This window comes from Syngnathus scovelli, chromosome 1 (genome assembly GCF_024217435.2).
Source record: "Syngnathus scovelli strain Florida chromosome 1, RoL_Ssco_1.2, whole genome shotgun sequence".
NCBI classification, from domain to species: Eukaryota; Metazoa; Chordata; class Actinopteri; order Syngnathiformes; family Syngnathidae; genus Syngnathus; species Syngnathus scovelli.
The window spans coordinates 17,985,208-18,004,752 of record NC_090847.1 but is presented as its reverse complement, the minus strand read 5'-3'; the positions used below and the strand labels follow the sequence as shown (position 1 = coordinate 18,004,752).

Here is a 19,545-nt window from a genome sequence, read left to right as displayed (position 1 = left end):
TGATATTTATACAAACATCTTTGCAGCGAATGCAAAGACACATTCAGGGTTTTCTGTAGGGCTGAAGAGAATATGAACTTCTGAAGTAGTCAATCAATCCAAGAGTAAGATCAATAATGTAGTTGCTATATTGTATAGTGGTAGCTTGAGTCCCCTCTGAAACCTAAATCCGGTGTTTGATGACGTCACAATTTTTGCAGAGAAAACTTCTAAAAACGATTCTAGAAAATCAGAATCAAATGTCGAAAGCATCAATAAATCAAATAATCACAGATTGCACATTGTTTTCTTTGCAAAAATCGTCCGCGCTTAAACTAAAATCCTATTTCCGCAAAACAACAATCACAACCATAATCCTAGATGTCATCGTACTGTCTTTCCAGGAAATCATATAGCAGAAGAACAATAGAAGTACGTTACCACAAACACCACTATCCCTACACACCCATTCCATAGGGAAATTCTGTATGCGAACACCACAGTATCATATAATAATAAACGTGAATCCACTGTGTATTTTATGCAACTTTACTTGCAGCATCCTCATAACATCGTGCCAACAACATAACAAGAGTAACCTATTGTACACATCACCGAGGTGTAAAATAATGCAAGTTATTTATTCTTTCTTGATCCGGTACCGGTCCGTAGTCCGGGGGTTGGGGGACCACTGCCCTAAAATATTGCAAATCACAGCAAAGCATTAAGAAATCACTAAACACCACTTACGAGGTACAAACAATTCATTTGCTCATGACGTATAAAATTCAATGTAAAGAATTACTTGTGTAACTCCTTTAATTTATATCAGGGGACACGTGTTTAACGCAATAACCATTCTGGCATGCTGATTTACACAGTGTGTAAAACTGATGAGTTGCTACTCATCGGTTTGACGATGCAAAACGAATAGTGAGCGTATTGCTCTTTAAGTCACTTCAGCATTAATGACAACCTGTGGCCCATGTTAAATTAGATTTGAGTCTCATGCTTCCCCACTTTGTTGTGCGTAATAAGAGGAAACATGTGCCCCCAAGCATCCCTGAATGCGACAAATTCAGATTGGTGCTGAATCGAGAATCATAAAAAACCCGCAATAATCTTCCTGTCTGTGATGAATCATTCAACTGACACTAAGTAATCTCACAATGGCCCGTTTAGAAGACAATATCTCCCCAAAATATGAGCTACAGGCAATTTGTCGTATAGGCTCTTTGTTCATGAAGGGCATGTGCAAAGTTATTTCTACTTGCACGTTTCCCGTATAGACCGCAGGTTTATTGGGATGCACTTTGAAAGTAAATGACAAACTTGAGAGAATAAACATAAATCCAAGCTGCGGTCCGAAACAGGGTTATGATGACAGAGAACATGTGATTTCTGTTGGTCATAGTTCTCCATTTCCCGGCTGTTGTCAGAGATTTCCATCTCTAACCAAACCAACCGTGCTGTAAACACAGCGCTCATTTGTTTTCTCCTCAGAGCAATTATATCTTGTGATTTAAAACATTTTAAATAGTGCCCGCGCCGACTTTTATTTGTGTAAAGCGGATCTATTTCATGTCGAGCAGTAATGTAATAATCCCGAGCTGTCATTACGGCCCAGTTCCCCTAGTGCGCCAAACTTCATCTGATCTCCGCATTTATGAGAACCAGACTGGCACACAAAATCACCGGTCGCCGCCAAAGAGGGGGGAAAAATGAATCCAAACTTTACACGACAAAAACGAGCACAAGAGGCGACTTGGAAGAAAGTTTTCAAATTAATATATAGGAAATGTTTGCTTCAAAAGAAATGGGGGGGCTATTTCACCTTCCAGATGGTCTGAATAAACAGACGAAAATATTTGTACCTCTAATTAACCATTAGCGCACCAAAATGGTCTCTTTATTTATGCATATGCGCCTTAAAAGCAACGGGGAAACATTAAATATGATTAGGCAAAATAAAATACATCGGGAAAATTCATTCAACGAAACGCACTCATGACTGCGGCTTCAAAATAGTCTGCTAAAAAAACAAACCTTTGCGATACCAAAAACTGCGCACGCCTTCACGGAAGAGAATAACTGGTTTGATTTGAAGCGATTTATATAGTATTTAAATTCGCTTTCAATTACAGTATTATTCAAGAGAAATAAAAAATACAAAATCAACGTGAGAATAAATTAAATATTAGCCCATTGGGGGATTGTTGGACTTTGGAAAGATTTCCCAAATGTAATTGCATGATGAAATTCATATGATGCCCATAATTCGTGATTTTCCATTTATCTTAATTGAGAAGACTGAATAATAATTTGAAACGCAGTAGGAGGAACGCGCGCTGGATCTCCCCTCCCTCTCTCCTCTGTGACGCACGAAGGGAGAGGAAAAGGGTACCTCTGAAACGAATGAAGTGGTGAAGGGGATAATGTAGTGAGCAAGGGGAGGCGTGTCAACAATCAGGGACTCACTTGGATGTAGGGGAACATCTTGACGAACACATGGAAAGGAATCGGATTAATTACCAAGCGCCAAGGAACCAAAGCAAAAGGGGACAGCAGCTCCTTGCGGTGCCAAGGTTCTGCTATATGGCTCCTGAATGAATCGGGATACGAAAAGCCGCTGGGTGCAAAGTCAAGGTTTGGACAAACCTCGACGGATGTCGTCCGCCAAAATGCAAGGTCTCAGCTCCAAAGCGCACGCCTTTTCCGTCGAAGCGCTGGTGGGGAAGCCCTGCAAGAGGATGAAAGCGTCGGAGGAACACGTTTCAAGTTCACGTGGACACACCGACACTGACGCGAGCATCTTCTCTGGTGAGGAACATGCAAAATTTAGAATGGATTTTTCTAAAATGATTTAACTAAAATTGAAATAGGACTATTTTTTTCAAAAAGGTAAAACTTTTAAATAAACTTTCCTAACTGTTAATGGCATTACAAAAATAGTTGTCAAGTAGCCTAAACAGCAAAACGCGTGATAAAGGAGAAAATGGTTTCGCTTGCAGGATCGACTGAGTGCCCGCTCACCCAGACCCATAAAGAGGATTTTCAGATCACGGAGGCCGAATCGGCCGTGTTATCGAGCAAGCCCAAAGAGAATGAATGCACTCCGCAGAGAGAGGTGCTTGTTGAGCTGCAGGGCTCAGAGCTCTGGAAGAGATTCTTTGAGATCGGCACCGAAATGATCATCACCAAAGCTGGAAGGTAATCAGCTTTTGATAAATAAAAAGTCATTGGCCTATAAGAAAGCACGTGCACAAACCTACACTACTTCCCATAATTGATATGTCAACACGTTAGAGACATGAACCCCAAAACAATTAGAATACAATATGTAACAATTTCTCTGGTAATATATTGAACAGTGCGTCTGCTTAAAAATAAAAAGGGAAAAGGGAGGGGGGGGGGGAGTAATTGACGAGTCACACCAAATGGCGTCAAGTGATCACAAGAAATAATTTGCAGGTTTAATGCGTAATTCTATCGAGTTTGAAACAGAATTTAACGAGCATAACGCAAATATAGCCTATATAAATTGATGGTGCAAGTCGTTTAGTAAATCACAGCTGTCTTTTGAAAATGGATAAGGCCTATGGGTTGAGGTCATATTACATTTAATTTCAGGTCATATTAAATTTAATTTCAGGTCATATTAAATTTAATTTCAAATTCACTCACTTTTAATTATTTATTTATTTGTTATTTTATTTTATCAAATGCATATTCGAACTATAGTCAGTATAGTCTACAATACGAACGTCATCTATACAGTTCTCTATACTTTTATTTCCGCTGAAATGAGTTAAAGCCTTACCTAACTGAAACCTGGGTTCCGTTAATTTAATTACCGAGAAAACAGGTCATAAATCTGGGGAGTGCTGATGTCCCACACAGGGCCCCCGACCTGAACGTTTGATCTGAATTTTGGTCGTAACACCCAGAGCGAAAAGAAGAAAAGTGTGTATGTATGTGTGTGCGTGTATATGTATATAGTATGTATGTATAATTGCATATTGCATTTTTCCCTCACACCAGGAGAATGTTTCCATCCGTTCGCGTCAAAGTGCGGAATCTGGACCCATGCCAGCAGTATTACATCGCAATGGACATCATGCCCGTAGACTCTAAACGTTATAGGTGTGTGTGTTTATATTTGACGATATATTATTAACTGTTCAAATTGCGAGTGGGTATCTTTGTGCGCGCGCGTGCGCACGCGTGCGCGTGAGGAAAAAAGTATGTTAATTTTTTTTCATATATTAATGCATGCATGCAAGTACATTAAAGAAATCGATGTTATATTAGAGACAGTCACCGCAAAGAAAAAATAGTCTCTCGCAACAATTCAGTACTTCGACATGGCAATCTTAAATGTGTTTCTATAGAATTAGATATGAATATAAAATAATGATATACACCCCCTAGGTATGTTTACCACAGCTCGCAGTGGATGGTGGCTGGAAACACAGACCATTCTTGCATCTCACCAAGGCTCTATGTGCACGCGGATTCACCGTGCGCGGGCGAGACGTGGATGCGTCAGGTGATCAGTTTTGACCGAGTAAAACTCACCAACAACGAGATGGACGACAAGGGACATGTAAGTAAACTGTGACCCAAACAACACAGAGATCTAGGAAACAACCTACTGGCTCTTATAGAAATGAGTCTAAGTTTGGTTTCTTTTTTTGTGTACTTTATGGGCAGAGACTAAAATTTGGGATTCTTAACCACCCTCTAATATTTGAAATCAAAACAGCAAAAGAAAGAGGGTTTTTTTTTCCACATGATCTTAATTAGCCAATTCTTACCTAATTAATCTAAAAAAAAAACAGTCAGGAAGATATATTAGTTGTAGAAAGTAACACGTCATTGCAACCCTTCATTTAAAAGAATATATTTCATTTCATTAGTATTGAGATTTTATGTTGACCAATTCAATACGTTGATTTTTGTGTTGACGGCCGGAATGGCCAGAGGACGGTTCCTTATATTTTCTTAATTAAGAACAACTTTGGTCTCTCCTTTTTTAATGTGTGGCTCCTTAATGAAGGATTAAAAAAAAAAAAAGCAAATTCATTGATTTTGAATTCTAATACAAAATTACATCTCAAGACAACAATAAATGAGCAAAGAAAGAATTAGGCAACTGGTAGGACTTCAAAATTATACAACAATCAAACAAATGCAATTTGTGGAAATTTCCGTATGTGTAATGATTTAACTTGAAGACTTGTTACAGTGGAAGTTAGATGTTTCATTTTCAATTAGAAATTTAATTAATCAATTTATTATTTATTGGTTTTTAGATTTTTAATTTAACTTTTAAATTTTCAAACTCGAAATCATAAACACAACATTGTTCTTAATTTTAAAACTATTGTCCTAAAATGATCAGAGCCCTGAATAAGCTCCAAATTTATTATTTTCTTTGGTAGGACTGCAGTTTGGGAATTTGACCAACTTAAATGGCCAACAAAATAGTCAACTTTATATATTCTCAGAGGATTTTTAACTTCCACATGAATTTATTATTTGAAGCAAAGTTTGCCGTATGGGTTGACAATCAGCAATACTTGTCTAAGCAAATGACTGTTGTCGTACTCTTTAACAGAGTTGAATGTTGATGAATGATTTTGCTTTTTCTGTTATGATAAATCAAGTTGTCTGTCTTCCTTCACTTTTCTATTTGCCTCATTTCCATTTCTAAATCTACATCACTAACTACTCAGAAAGGAGGTGTATTTTTTCCGCTATTTTTTGAAACATTGTTATACCATAAGTATACTATAAGATCTGCATGTTCTCATTTCCATGTTGTGTTTAAGTTACAGAAATCAAAGCTACTGTATGATAGCACCTTCTTTTGATCCAGATAATTCTACAGTCCATGCATAAGTACAAGCCACGCGTGCACATCATCCAGCATGACCCGAGGATGGATTTGTCCCAGATCCAGTCGTTGCCGGCTGAGGGAGTGTTCAGCTTCTCCTTCCCAGAAACCGAGTTCACCACCGTCACAGCCTATCAAAATCAACAGGTAACACTCGCTGAAACAGCTAGATTCAATTGTGTGCTCAAATGGTCTGCAGAGTAATTAAATAGAAAAGTTTTATGCAACCCAGTTTGACTAACAATTTGAAAAAAAAAAAAAAATCCCCGTCCTACCCATGCCAAATATATTCCAAAAGCAGATGTCCAGTGATTATAGTGCTGATTCAGTCAACAGCTCTGGTTTATCTGACCTTACCAAGTTTTAATCTGCAGATCTTGAAGGTCATGAGGCCCACGTCCATGTCGTAACATCATAAAATGTCCTGGATTTCAGTGGCGCCGTTTGCTCATCGGGAGTGTGTGTGTTGGCGTGTGTGTCCCTGTGCAGTGGAGTCGACCCTGATCTTGGTTATTTTCCTTCAGTAACAAACGTCCGCCACCAGGATTCACTTTTACGATCGGTTTGATATTATTACAGAAACTAAAGAGCGGGGTGGCCAGTTAGGGTCCAGAGCCTATTAAGGCGGTGAAAAAAAATATCCCTGAGAACCATATATAAAACGACAGATCCCTCTGGGGGCTGGTGGGAGATGTTGTCCATCAGTCGGCGTACTCCGCCACTTAGTATGTTGCTGTAATACTGATCTTGTTGCTTAACTACAATTTATTCAAACTAACACATCTTCTCTTCATGTCTGGGCAAGATCACAAAACTGAAGATTGACAGGAACCCGTTTGCCAAGGGCTTCAGGGATCCAGGAAGAAATAGGTACAGCAAGCCTCACATAACATCAACACGTGTTATAGCTGCAGAAAAGACTCCACTACTGGGCCCAAGAGAGGCGTTAAGCTGAAGCGCCGAAACGTGACACTACATAAAAGCCTTAAATAAAGTTGGCATGGGCACTGCAGAATGTCACACCTCCCACAGCTAACATTTAAATACCTGGTATTAGGATTTCCCCTATTTCTATAGCTTTTATGTGTTTGTCTTTGTGTGGATAGGGGAGTGTTGGATGGTTTACTGGAGTCTTACCCTTGGAGGTCCCCACTCAGCTTGGACTTCAAGCCATTTGCCATTCAGCTACAAGGTACCCATGACTGCAGCTTAAATGATTTCTTCTGGTCTGTCCTTCAAGGCTGTTTTTATTCACGTTGTTTGGCACCTGTCAACAGGGAGCTTAGGGTCCCCAACCGGCACCGCTTCCCCGCGGAAGAGTCTCCTGCCCTTCTCATCTTCATCATCCCTTCTTTCGCTCTCCTGCCAGGACACTGCTCTTCACACTCTTGCATTGCCTTACTACGGAAAAACTTCGACCAGCCCCTCATTGGCCAGCAGAGCCTTCTCCGCCATGGGAGCAGACAGATTCAGATGCCTGCCGCCAGTGTCTCCACTAAAAGACCCCCCACTCTTCTCTATGCTGCAGGGAAAGAAACTTCCCAACTGTCGAGATCCAGATCTCTCTCGATCAAGCCCCCCATGCTTAATACCCTTCCCCAGCCCTCTCAGCCCTCAAAGAGCCGCTTCTTCTTTAATGCCTCATCTGTCAGAAAGTGTTGGCCCATATTGTGTTTACCGTTATAGCTTCCCCTTGAACCCTCAACTCGCAACTATATCCCAACACACCAAACTAGCCGAAGACAACACAGAGGCCCTTCTGCAGCAACCTTCTTGGCATCTGGCCGCCAACCACCGTCTTTGACCGTCTCCAGCTCAAGGAGAGTAACAAGCCAAAGCAAAGTGATGTACAGCACTCGGGGGGGAAAAAAAAACAGACCAAAGACCGAACATCAGAAGGAGTCAAGACAGAGCTGTCACTGAAGGGATTATTTTTATTTAAAAAGAAGATTGAACACTATAACTGTGATGCCCAACAACAAAAACAAACGAACAACCAAACAAACGGACAAACATAAAGCAACGGAACACCAAATCTTAAAGAAATCTCTCCTCACTATATGAATTCAAAAACAAAACTTTACACCTGTTCACTCTAATTAACCAGAGAAATGATCTGCCCGACACATTAGTCTATGCTATACTAATTACATATGCTACATATGTATACCATTAGATTTATATAGGACCACTGCACCACCATTCAAAAATGTAAATTTTAAGCATTTTTTAAAGGATTTTCTACTGGTGAATTACTGAAAAATCCAGCGCTGGACTTATTTTAATATGTTACACCAAAGACTGATTAACTACAGTCAATCAATAAAATCACTTAAATTGCACAAAAAGCTACAATAAAATACCTTGATCCAAAGAAATGCTATCATTCTAGAAAGGGCGACAAAGACATTCCTCAAACCTTTGACAACTTTTGTGTAAAAACCTACGATAAAATACCTTGATCCAAAGAAATACTATCAGTCTAGAAAGGGTGACAAAGACATTCCTAAAACTTTTGACAAAAGTCACAAGAACTTCCAATTCACAAACCATGGTGAGAACCACGACCCACAAATTGAAATAGCATGGACCTAAGCACACAGCAATAACTCACCCAGGAGGTCACAAAGGAACTCAGGACAACATCAAATGAACTACTGGCCTCACTCACATCCCTCAATGAGGACGAGACGGGCAAAATTTCTGGTTGAAGAGAACTTAGATTCTGCAGCAGGTCAAGGAAAGGAACAGTACCAAGTCAACTTGTGGCTTAAAACAGGGGTGTCAACTCATTTTTTGTTGCGGGCCAAACTGCTGTTTTGAATTAAACCATAGAAATTTTTAATCGCCTCCTCATATATACATATACAATACACAACAAACTGATGGATAATGAGTTTTGAAGAGGCAGATGGTAATTTGGAATTTTGGTAGACCTACATATTATAGCAAGCTTCACGAAGGTTGACACGCTTGTTTCGCTTTCATGGGCCACATAAATTGATGTGGTGGGCCGGATCTTGCTCTCTCCCGGGTGTTGAGTTTGACACCCGTGACTTGAAAAAGTTATTTTTAACCAGTGTGCCAGGGCACATTTGTGTGCCATGAGAACTATTTCAGTGAACCAGTAGAAACAAGCAAATTTCACTTATTGGGCAAAAAACTAATTTATTCATAACAATGTGTTTGTTTGATTACCTTTGACACAGGCAGACAGAACAAATGAATGGTCTTATAATAAATGGGAGAAAGTACATATGCCTTTATTTGTGACATTTATGTCTGGTGGTGTGCTGTGACATTTTTTAAACTTAAATTTGTTTGATATCTTAAACATCAAAGTGGGGGAGCATTTTTGAGAAGAGGACAAAAAACTTTTTCATGGCACTGTACATGGGGATCTTGCTGAAAAATAGTCCAATTAGAACAAAACCCTGAACTAATTACAGGACAAATCAGAAAAGCAAGGAAATGACATAGGGTACTCTAATTTTAGAAGACTATTTAAACAAGCACTGGCTCCTTTATAACAGCTGTGTTGTCATTCTTGTCGTTATTACTATGGCGATTCCATAATGGCCAGTAAAGTAATTCTTCTGACACTTTCAAATATTTTCAGAACAAGATATGGAGAAAGTCTGAGACGTCCAGATTGGTTTTAAGGCACACACCCCTCCCTCGAGGGCATCTCGATTTGGCTAAAGCAGGGGAAATGACCTGTTTCCCGACAAACGCTCATAGCCAAACAGCAATTACCTTGTCATGGCTGAGCATGACGGTGAGCTAATGCTTTCTGGACGTGGAAATAGCAGGAAGAAGTTAATTGAAGAATTCAGCCAGGGGATTGCCCGTGTTTGAGCGAGTGGTCAGGTGCGTTGCTATCAAACAGCCTTCCCTTTGTCTGCAGTCACATGTAATCTGGGCTGCTATTTGATACTGTCAACCATTTCCATGTTTGCCTACGCTGGACAATCAGTTTCAACTCCCAACTAATTCTTGATTTTTCAATTAGACAAATTGCTTTCATACTGGGAGAGCAGAACTTTGCACCTGCCTCCAAAACATGGAGTAATAACACGTGCACACATGTGCATGCCTGCACACAACACACACACACACACACACTGTGAGCACCTGCTTAGGCTTCAGTATTGACGGTCATATTTGGACATTTTTCTTTCACAACTATAATTCCTCTTCTCTTGTGTGATTTAATGAATTCTGTCAATAAAAGAACTTAATGGGAACACGGTATCTTGGAAATTTAAGCTGTTCCTTTGTTTACTCTCATTTTCTTTTTAAGACAGGTAATTGTTAACATCAATTGTGCATTCTGGCATTGATTTTCTTTCATTTCAACACTCTGCAACAAATAAAGAGCATTTGAATCAACCTGTTTGGTTAATTTGTTTACTATCATGTCAACATAATATTCTTGAAGGTGGTGCCTAAAACAATAAGAAAACTCTACTGATTCATCTTTATAACAACAAACGGTCTAGTCTGATTGACAAGGAGTGAAGGGAGTGAAATTTGACCCAGAAGTCATTTGCTTCCAATCATGTGAAATGGCATCCTGAAAGGGGAGATGCCAGTGGGGAAGTGTAAATATACTCTGCCTTCATTAGATTAACATACACTTGGCTGACACACGCCACATGCATGCAAGTTATCTTCTAATAATAGCTGCTGTTTAGTGTCTGGCAAGCACATGGATTTACACATGCCCTTCAGCCTGCCTTGTATTTGGCTCTATGAGTCTTGTTTACACTGGATGCTATTTTCTCTACAAACTTAATAAAAGCTTGTTATTTATTGGGTCAAATTATTGAACGTGACTGACCTCAGCTGTAAAGTTTCGAGTGAAAGCAGCTGTGGCTGAAATTGAATTACTCTAAGTGAGTAATGTGAAAAGCAAGGGCAGTTTAACAGTTATTAAGAGCTCTTCGAGACACCAATCAAATAGATGTAAGATACTGAGACTCTCTTGCTTCTGCTCCGCTTACCATGGAGGGCACTGTCTTTTGAGTTGTTATATTGTGCAGCTGGTGTACGCTCATCACGGACTCGGACATCTTCATTAGTGCTCTTAGCGGACGCTCAACGTAGCAATGGCAGAAGTAGAATTCTGCATGTTGAAGGAGCAGGGTGTGCGCCTGCTCCGAGTGGAATGTCCGCAAGCATGCTGCGTGTATGTGTGTGTGTGTGTTTGTGTGTGTGGCGTGTGCGTGTGTGTGTGTGTGTGTGTGTGTGTAAAGAGAAGTGCATTGGCATGTGCCCCCTGACGGGCCTCTGTCTTACAGGAGCAGAGGTTAAATGATTCTAGGACAAGCACTTTAAACACGTGTCCCCGCACCTGGTTTGCACATGTGTGTGTGTCCACATGCACTTGAGAAAGTGAACTTTATTTTGTAACCAACATGAAAACCGTGCACGAGTGGAAAACAAGCAATGGTGAAGTTGAGGTAGATGGAAAAATCAATCAGATGCCGTGAAAAAAAGTCAATCTGTTTGGAATGTCTTGAAGAAAAGAGCCACTGGCATACTAAGCAACAGATGGCAAATGCGTAAACAATAAAAGAGCAGCATGCCCCAAAAAATTTGGGGAGCTACAGAGAAAGACCATAATGCTTAGTGTCATCAGCAACAAGCTTCAGGTGGAAGGAGTAAAGGTATCATAATCGGCTGTTTACAGAAGACAAATGAGGATGTACGTAGATGTGAACCACTCATAGAATTGGAGGGTTAAAACATGCTCACTCTTAAAAATAACCCAGACTGGGTGATACAGCTAACCCAACACTAGGTCAAAAAGGGACTGCGCCAGTGGAATAGAATAGAATAGAATAGAATAGAATAGAATAGAATAGAATAGAATAGAATAGAATAGAATAGAATAGAATAGAATAGAATAGAATAGATTGTCATTGTACAACAGGTATACAACGAAATTGGGAGCGCTGCTCTTTTGGTGTTCTATTGGAGGAAATGGGGTGTGAAAAAAAGAGTGGGAAAGTACAGAATAGAGACTAGGCATATAGAAGGAGGACAATGTAGAATGTACGTACTTTGTCCGCTCCTGCAAGATTGGTGTATTTGGTGAGTTGCTTTGCAATTCGGGTCACACAAGTTGTTTGTGTGTTCTTCCAGTGTCTGTCACATCGTTCTTACACACTGTGAGACAGGAGCGTTTATGTGTGACGCGGTCGAGAGTATTTATGTGTGAAACAGAGAGATGGACACCCTCTCCAGGATGACTTTCATTGAATTCAAACCCCATAAATCAAGTTTCATAGAAGACCAAAGATATTCCTTTAGCCTATCATGGATAAATCATCAGGCCCTCTTTTGGCTTCCTGAGTATGACAGATTATCACTCCGGGAACTGAAAGGAACAGGGTTCAGATTGAACAAGAATGGTTCTTTCTGTGTGACATATCAAATGGCAGGTTAGACGATGGGGTGAAGTATATGTGGTGGCAAGGAAAGCGTGATTTAATGTTGGCAGGACACCTCTCCTTTTTCCACTGTCCCGGCTCTTTCAAGTAAGTCCAGGGTCCAACTCCCTTCTGCTGCAGATGGTGCTGTCTGTCTGCGCTGCCCTCTACAGGATGTGTCCAACACACCCCCATGACTATAGACACTCACTAATTGATTTCAGGGAAAAGGTCTCTCTCTCTCTCTCTCTATCTTCTGTTTCACACTAAGACAGACAGCCTGCCAACAGCTAGTAACACACACACACACACACACTCACACACACACACGCCCGATGCTGTGTGTTGTCAACGCTAATTCAATTTGAGACGCGGGAGTGTGACTAACAGCTGACCTGCTGAGTGCTTTACCATATGGATCACACCAACACACACACACTCCACGACACCTTTCCACTGGTGGTAGAATGCCATTCATGTCAACATGTCAATTCAGTGTGAGTGTATCTAATCTGATTCAAGCAACCCAACCAGCTATACATCTAGTCAGAACTGATGATTAGCAGGTGAAATGTGAATTATGGGAACACAAAAGTAGTAATGCAGTTATGAAAAAAAAAACTGAAAATGAGAGAGAGATCTATATATACACACACATACACACATACACAAATATAGCATGTGTCTATATATATATATATATATATATATATATATATATATATATATATATATATATATATATATATATATACATATAATTTTGCATGTATCTGTACTGAATTTAGAACTCCACCACAATGAGTCATTTGTTTTATTCCGCTTGAGGCCACCGCGGTTGTTTGAGTAAACCTATGATAATACAATACAGATTAAGAAAATGTGCAGAAAATGCAATTATGCTCATTCTGACATGACCAGAGATTCTATGAAGACTCAAGGTTCACGTGGGCTGTTTTCTTGGCAAGAGGTATACGAGCAGGTGAAGGGGTGAGGTGACGGTCAAGTGAGGGGTTAAAAGGGTGAAGGAATGGAATGGGTGGCAGGATGATCAGGAGTATGTGTGTGACAGTGTCCAAGGTTGCAAGCAGAAGTTGTTGAATCTTAATGAAGCATGAGCTGGGGAACAACGACGGATGGGGCTAGATGTCCTGGCGCGTGTGTGAGTGTGCACAAGACAGTAAAATTAATTAAAAGCAGACTTAACACTCCTGACAGGAAGCAGTGGTCAAGAGGTGACTGGAAACGGGAAACCCTTGAGCTGAAACGATTAGACACACTCTTATATGCAGCGGCGATAGCAGCCGATTTGTCTCACATGCCCATCAATACCTGAGTCGAACCAATCAGGTCAGCTTCCTGTGTTTGACCTGACCCTTCACGTATAATTGGATATTTCAAATTGGAGGCTGGGCTGACAATAGGTGACAAGGAGAGGACAAAATAAGAGTCTGTTTTACCTTCATGCCGAAAAGGTGTATCATAAACGACATAAAGTTAACATGTACCATAGTGCGGCGTTTCCCAATTTTTATTGAGCCAAGGCACATTTGAAATGAAGTAAAAAAAAAATCTCAGGGCAAAGCACCAAAAAAGGTTTTCACCAAAGTGGTCACACGTGTCAATTATAAACTTTCTGCAATCTATTTAAAATATTATTACTTGTTCTGTTTGCCATTATGAGATGCTGGCAAAGCTAGACCGACAACGATAAATTATTTATCACAAAAAAATAATTTTCTGACCAATTAAGCGAGACAGAAAGAGATCTTGTTATGTGTCGTGCGTTTCAAGTTAAGAAAAAATAATTTTATCACTCCGTTATTGGACTTTTTTTTTTTAAATGTATATGTCCAATTCAGAGAGCTCATACGAGACAGCAATGGGGCACAAATTCTCTCGAGTCTAACCAGTCAACTTTGGTCATTCTCCAAGGGTGTGGTTACAATTTCAAATAGACATTAATCAGGGTCGAAATAGGTGACACCTCGTTTTAACAACGTTACATCTTAGATTATTTTAAATGTTATTTTACAGTATTACTAAGTGGTGCTAATGCAACACTGCCATTCTGCTCTCAACCCCGTCCCTGATCATTTAACACTATATTTTCAGTGTAGTTTCAAGGATCAGGTTATCCGCTTTATATTTGCATTATTTATAATTACCTATAATTATTAACTTCGGTGTGACCTTTACAGTAGTAACAGCACGTCACAAATATACTTTAGTCACAGAGGCCAGTACAATGTTTGAAGAGATGCTGTCTGTCTCCAGCACAAATTAATTTTGAACTAAAACGCAAATGATTTTCATTTTTTTTTTAACAGAATCTTAACCAATCCACCCCCTACCCCCAAAAAAATGATTGACAGCTCCTGGAATACGTCGGTCCCTGGGAAAATAGGCATAACTCTTGAGGATTAAAAGAATTGTGTGTGTGTGTGTGTGTGTGTGTGTGTGTGTGTGTGTGTGTGTGTGTGTGTGTGTGTGTGTGTGTGTGTGTGTGTGTGTGTGTGTGTGTGTGTGTCTGTGTGTGCGTGCAAATTCACCACAGTCACCTGACGCATCAAAGTGCCTAAATGGCAAAATGGAGATTTGTTTCAGTTTGGGGCCACTGATGATGATTGTAGATGCAGTTAAGTGTGAGCTGATGATAATTAGGAAGGACAAAAAAAGGGTCAAAGGTGGCTGAGTGTCACTCCAGAGGACTCGCATCGACCACGGAGCAGCGAGTGTGTTCATGTATAGATATTTGTGCCTGCTTTGATAGCACCTGTAATGGCTCCCATCTGAGTCTCGCCTCCCCCCTGAGATGTGGTGAATTACGTATGTGTGTAATAAGGCAATGGCATGCGAGCAGCAGAAGGCCGCTTCCTCTACAGGTGACACCTTTGACCTCTCATCTGTTCCCTGTTGGCAGAGTAGAGGAGGAGGGGTACAATGGAAAAAGGAAGACTCATGTCCATCTGCATTCTTTAGAAATACAGCTGTAGAGTGAGTGCTAAGAAAGACCTTTCCAAAGACATTGGCTAATGTTAATAATTGGTAATGCATTATTAAGAAGTCATAATAAGCATTTATGAATTCATGTTGAATTACGAATTGGTACATTTAAAAAGAATAGGATGACATAGTTTGCAATTTGTTACTTAATAATTTCTGAATGCATTGGCAAAACGTGAAGTTGTAATGGAAAATTAACTCATAATGAATTATCAATTTGCAACTATTGAAGCATTATGAATGAATAATTTGCAAATACCAACATATGATTAACTCATGACAAGGAAATATGTATTGCTAATCATAAGAATGCATGACCAAAAGATGTGATTTCTCATACCTGGTTTGTCCCGCCATTGCAAAACGCACTAACATGAACTGGCATATGTTTATGAGCATTCAATGTCATCATAGCTCAGCTCTTCACAAGGGCCTTATTAGTGGGTAATTAATTTGTGGTATTTAATATAACCCTTTTTTCAGATCCACTCTCAAGTTGATATGCCAATAAATGTAAAGTGTATTAGCATTTACAATTTATATTTCCATGTGTACAACTCAACTGTGAATACTGTTGCATCCCCTTTTCTAAAGTGTCAAAACTTTTACCACAACTTGATGACCGTGTTGTCTGTTACTATCACTAAAGCGAAAGTCAACCCAAGGTGTAAAAACTTCCTTTTTAATTTACAATTTGAATATTAACATGGTTTAAACTTAAGGCTACCACATATTTATTCTAATGACATTTAGGCGGCACAGTGTAACACTGGTTAGCACGTCTGCCTCACAGTTAAGAGGTGCAGGGTTCGATTCCAGATTTGGCCTTCTTGTGTGGAGTATACATGCTCTCCCCCGTGCCACAGTCCTACTGAGAGAAGCCTCAAAATGGGAGCTATTGACTCAGACTTGGCTTTGCCAAGTAAATTTGTGACCCGTTTCATCATGGAGTTATTTTAACACTGTAATATTGTGTTTTTTGGGAAGCAACGGGTGTTTTCTCTTCAATGTTTTCCTATACCACACTCTACGCTCTTTGATATCCAACTCTTTAATAAGACATGTGACCTGCCAACTGTGTTTTTGGAATTATGGTCTTCTAGCTGCAATTTTGTACTAAATTAAAAGTGGTCATGCGTTATATTTCCGTAGTGAGTGGGATGATGGTTCTGTCGATAGTTAATTATTCGTTGTTTGCTGAGAGACACTTAAACCAAGACACGCTGGATTCATCTTTATTTTCCATTCTTTGCATTACTGCCCCAATCACGTCACAATTCTTCTGAACACTCTGCCATGAATGTTTCTACATCAGTGATCTGAATGGAATACTAGCCTCAATATTTTCCTTGCCAGAATGATATTAAAACGATGAGAACAAAATTACGTGTAGCTATTTGTTCAATGGTTTCTGATGGTATAGTAAACCTGATCATATGACATGCTCACACACTTTTTGCAAATGATCAACTCCTGATTGTCAATTCGTTACATATTTTTTGTAACACAAATTCACAATTGTTCAGCATGACTTCATCTTTTGCAATACAAACGTTAAGGATATTCCTTAGTCAAGTTTGAGTCAATTACTATTTAACACTTGCTAATTATTAATTCATAACCATTCAGTAATTAATTATTAATTAATTCAATGACCTAATAATTGTTCATTGAGCTTAATCTCTTGCTAATTCATTATAAAGTTGACTTGTAATGGATATTTCTTAAACAAATTTAAATCATAAGTTAATCATAAGCTATTAAGTATTTGCAAATTAATAATTTATAGTTCTTCAATAGTTGCAAATTATGAATTCATCATGAGTTCATACTTGCTCATCAGGAAAAATTGTCAACTAACAATTTGTAAATTAGTTATTCCTAATCTTTCAAATATTTATTAATTCACCATAAATTCATAATTGCTCATCATGACTTCATCTTTAACGAATGCATTAGAAACGAGCTGTACTTTTTTTTATGCTAAACGTCGTTACATTCCGTCTGAACTGATTCATAGCGGAGTAGGACAATGCAAAAGTGGAGTTTCCTCCCACACTCCAATAACATGTACAAGAATGAAAATATATCGATTACTGGATGACGATGGAAAAGCAAATGTTATTTCCACATTTGTCCACTGGGTGTCACTTTTTACCTTGTCTTTCTTTCTTGGCTTGTACGTATTGGGCTTTGCTTCTTAATGAGATTTTAAAAGACGAAGCCTGCTTCTGCCTCTAACCTCCATCATGTATTTTTCCATATAGTGCAATTAGCATACTTAATCATGATAAATGTACTGAACGTTACCTGACAAAAGCTACGAATACGTACAGCGTTGATTCTAATATTATGCTCCTCTCTACGTAAAACAATCTATAAATCTGAGCTGGTGTACTTTGAGTAACAGTGATTAAATACGATGGTTGTGATGGTGATTAAATATCTGTCCACTTTTTTTTAATTTTTTTTATTTTTACTTTGGGTCTTTTTACAAGCTTAAATTGAAGAAGATACTGTGGCCTTACCCCTTTTTTTCTGAAAATGTTTAATGTAGTTTAAAATGGAACAAATAACGATACACAGTGTAGAGTTGCACTCATACAATTCAACTATATCTATAGATAAAAAAGAAATGCTTGAAATACACTGTGCTAAAGAAAACAAAATGTTCTTCCTAATGTTGTTGTTATTTAAAGTATCCAAAACATGTTTTACTTCACTAGTATGCATAAATTAAAAGTAGTCATTCGATCAACACAATCAAAATGTAGAATGCACCCAACATAAATAAATAAAATATGAGTAGAAATCTTGTTTCTTTTCCTATATAAAATAGTACTGTAACAAACTAGGTCATGTGTTTTATTATTGTGTTACCATTAAGGGTTTAATTGTGAAAATGTCATGATGCGAGTGCGCTCATCCTCATCCTGTGTGTGTGTGCGAATGTTAGCTTCCGTATGTGGAATTAAATGAAATGAAATGAGGCATCCGCTACAACGTGCTTCTTTTTTAGATGCTCGTATATCACTATTCTGTTGTCACGCAAGGAGGTTTTGCATTGTATTTAGTATTTTGTGTCAATTCACCCGAACTTTTGGACTCTTAAAGCATGAACTGCATTACCCACACTGCTTCTGTTTACATCACGGATTATACATTTAATCCGTATAATTCCGTTGCCATATTCATTCATGTATTTATTCATTTTACACAATCATCAGTACTTATTCGTGTTTAGGCGTGAACGCTTTTGCGACCTGTGCCCAAAACGCTCGTTAGTCTGTAGTTACATTGGATAACCAATGCTGACTAGACTGGCACTGGCTGCTAAGTTCCTGGGAAAACGATCAAATGAAGACTACCATGATTACCCATCATTTGCATCAAAGTGAAGAGAACGTTTGTTTTCTGCACTGGCAAACAGAGCCCAAATAACGCTATATAACACTGGGACGAGGGAGGAACCTTCCCGAAACGGCGTCATCTTCATAGACAAGCTGCTCTCGGTATGCCTCTGGCTCACTCTCATCGTCGTCAAATGGTCACGATTTTGCATCGCGTGACCGCGCCTCCTACGTCACGACTGCTCTCAAAGTAGACAGGCGCGCGTGTCCGAAGCAAACAAGTTCGGTGCAGGCTAAAAATAGTTTGCACGAGGAATCGCTAGGTTGTGAGGCACTCTAGTGACGTAATTTATACCCTCTGCTCATGTGAAGAAGTAATTTGACATTTTCCGCAAATGTCCGCACCATTTATCCCAATGTTTATGTGTTTTGTCAGGTGTTTGTGACGCAGTCAAGATTAAATATCTTCCCCACGGTTTGCTGACACACTTTCTTTTTCTTTCTTTTTTTACACACAGGGAAACACCAAGAGGGCATTGGGTGCTTTTGGCCAATGTCATACTGTTATAAAAGGAAAATAACGATTTAAAAACGAAGAACAATTTGTGACTGAGAAAGGTCCGTGTGCCGACTGCACTGGCTGAGTTGGATGGGATTAACGGATGGGTCAAGGAAGGGAGCGCGGATGACTCATAGCTGTATACTCAGCGTGGACACCGGATATCATTCTGTCTGTGGGCGAGGGGGGAAATGTTTTCTAAATCACGAGTTCATCTGCCCTTTCTGTTCGAAAACGTTGAGCCACAAACTCAGCGACGGCATATACTGTGATTGTACTGTTTTTTCCAATAATAATAATATGCTTAAAAAAACA

The 19,545-nt window shown here is 39.3% G+C and overlaps 1 protein-coding gene across 1 annotated transcript; it reads left to right on the top strand.

The window, feature by feature from the left end:
- The first annotated feature begins 2,410 nt into the window (after positions 1–2,410).
- tbx22 (T-box transcription factor 22) lies at positions 2,411–9,132 on the top strand. The gene is made up of 8 exons (XM_049753904.2): positions 2,411–2,799; positions 2,991–3,189; positions 4,021–4,122; positions 4,411–4,585; positions 5,861–6,025; positions 6,684–6,748; positions 6,985–7,070; positions 7,156–9,132. Exons 1-8 carry the CDS (start codon positions 2,586–2,588, stop codon positions 7,680–7,682), a joined length of 1,533 nt encoding a protein of 510 aa, XP_049609861.1. The 5' UTR covers positions 2,411–2,585; the 3' UTR covers positions 7,683–9,132.
- The last annotated feature ends 10,413 nt before the right edge of the window (positions 9,133–19,545 follow it).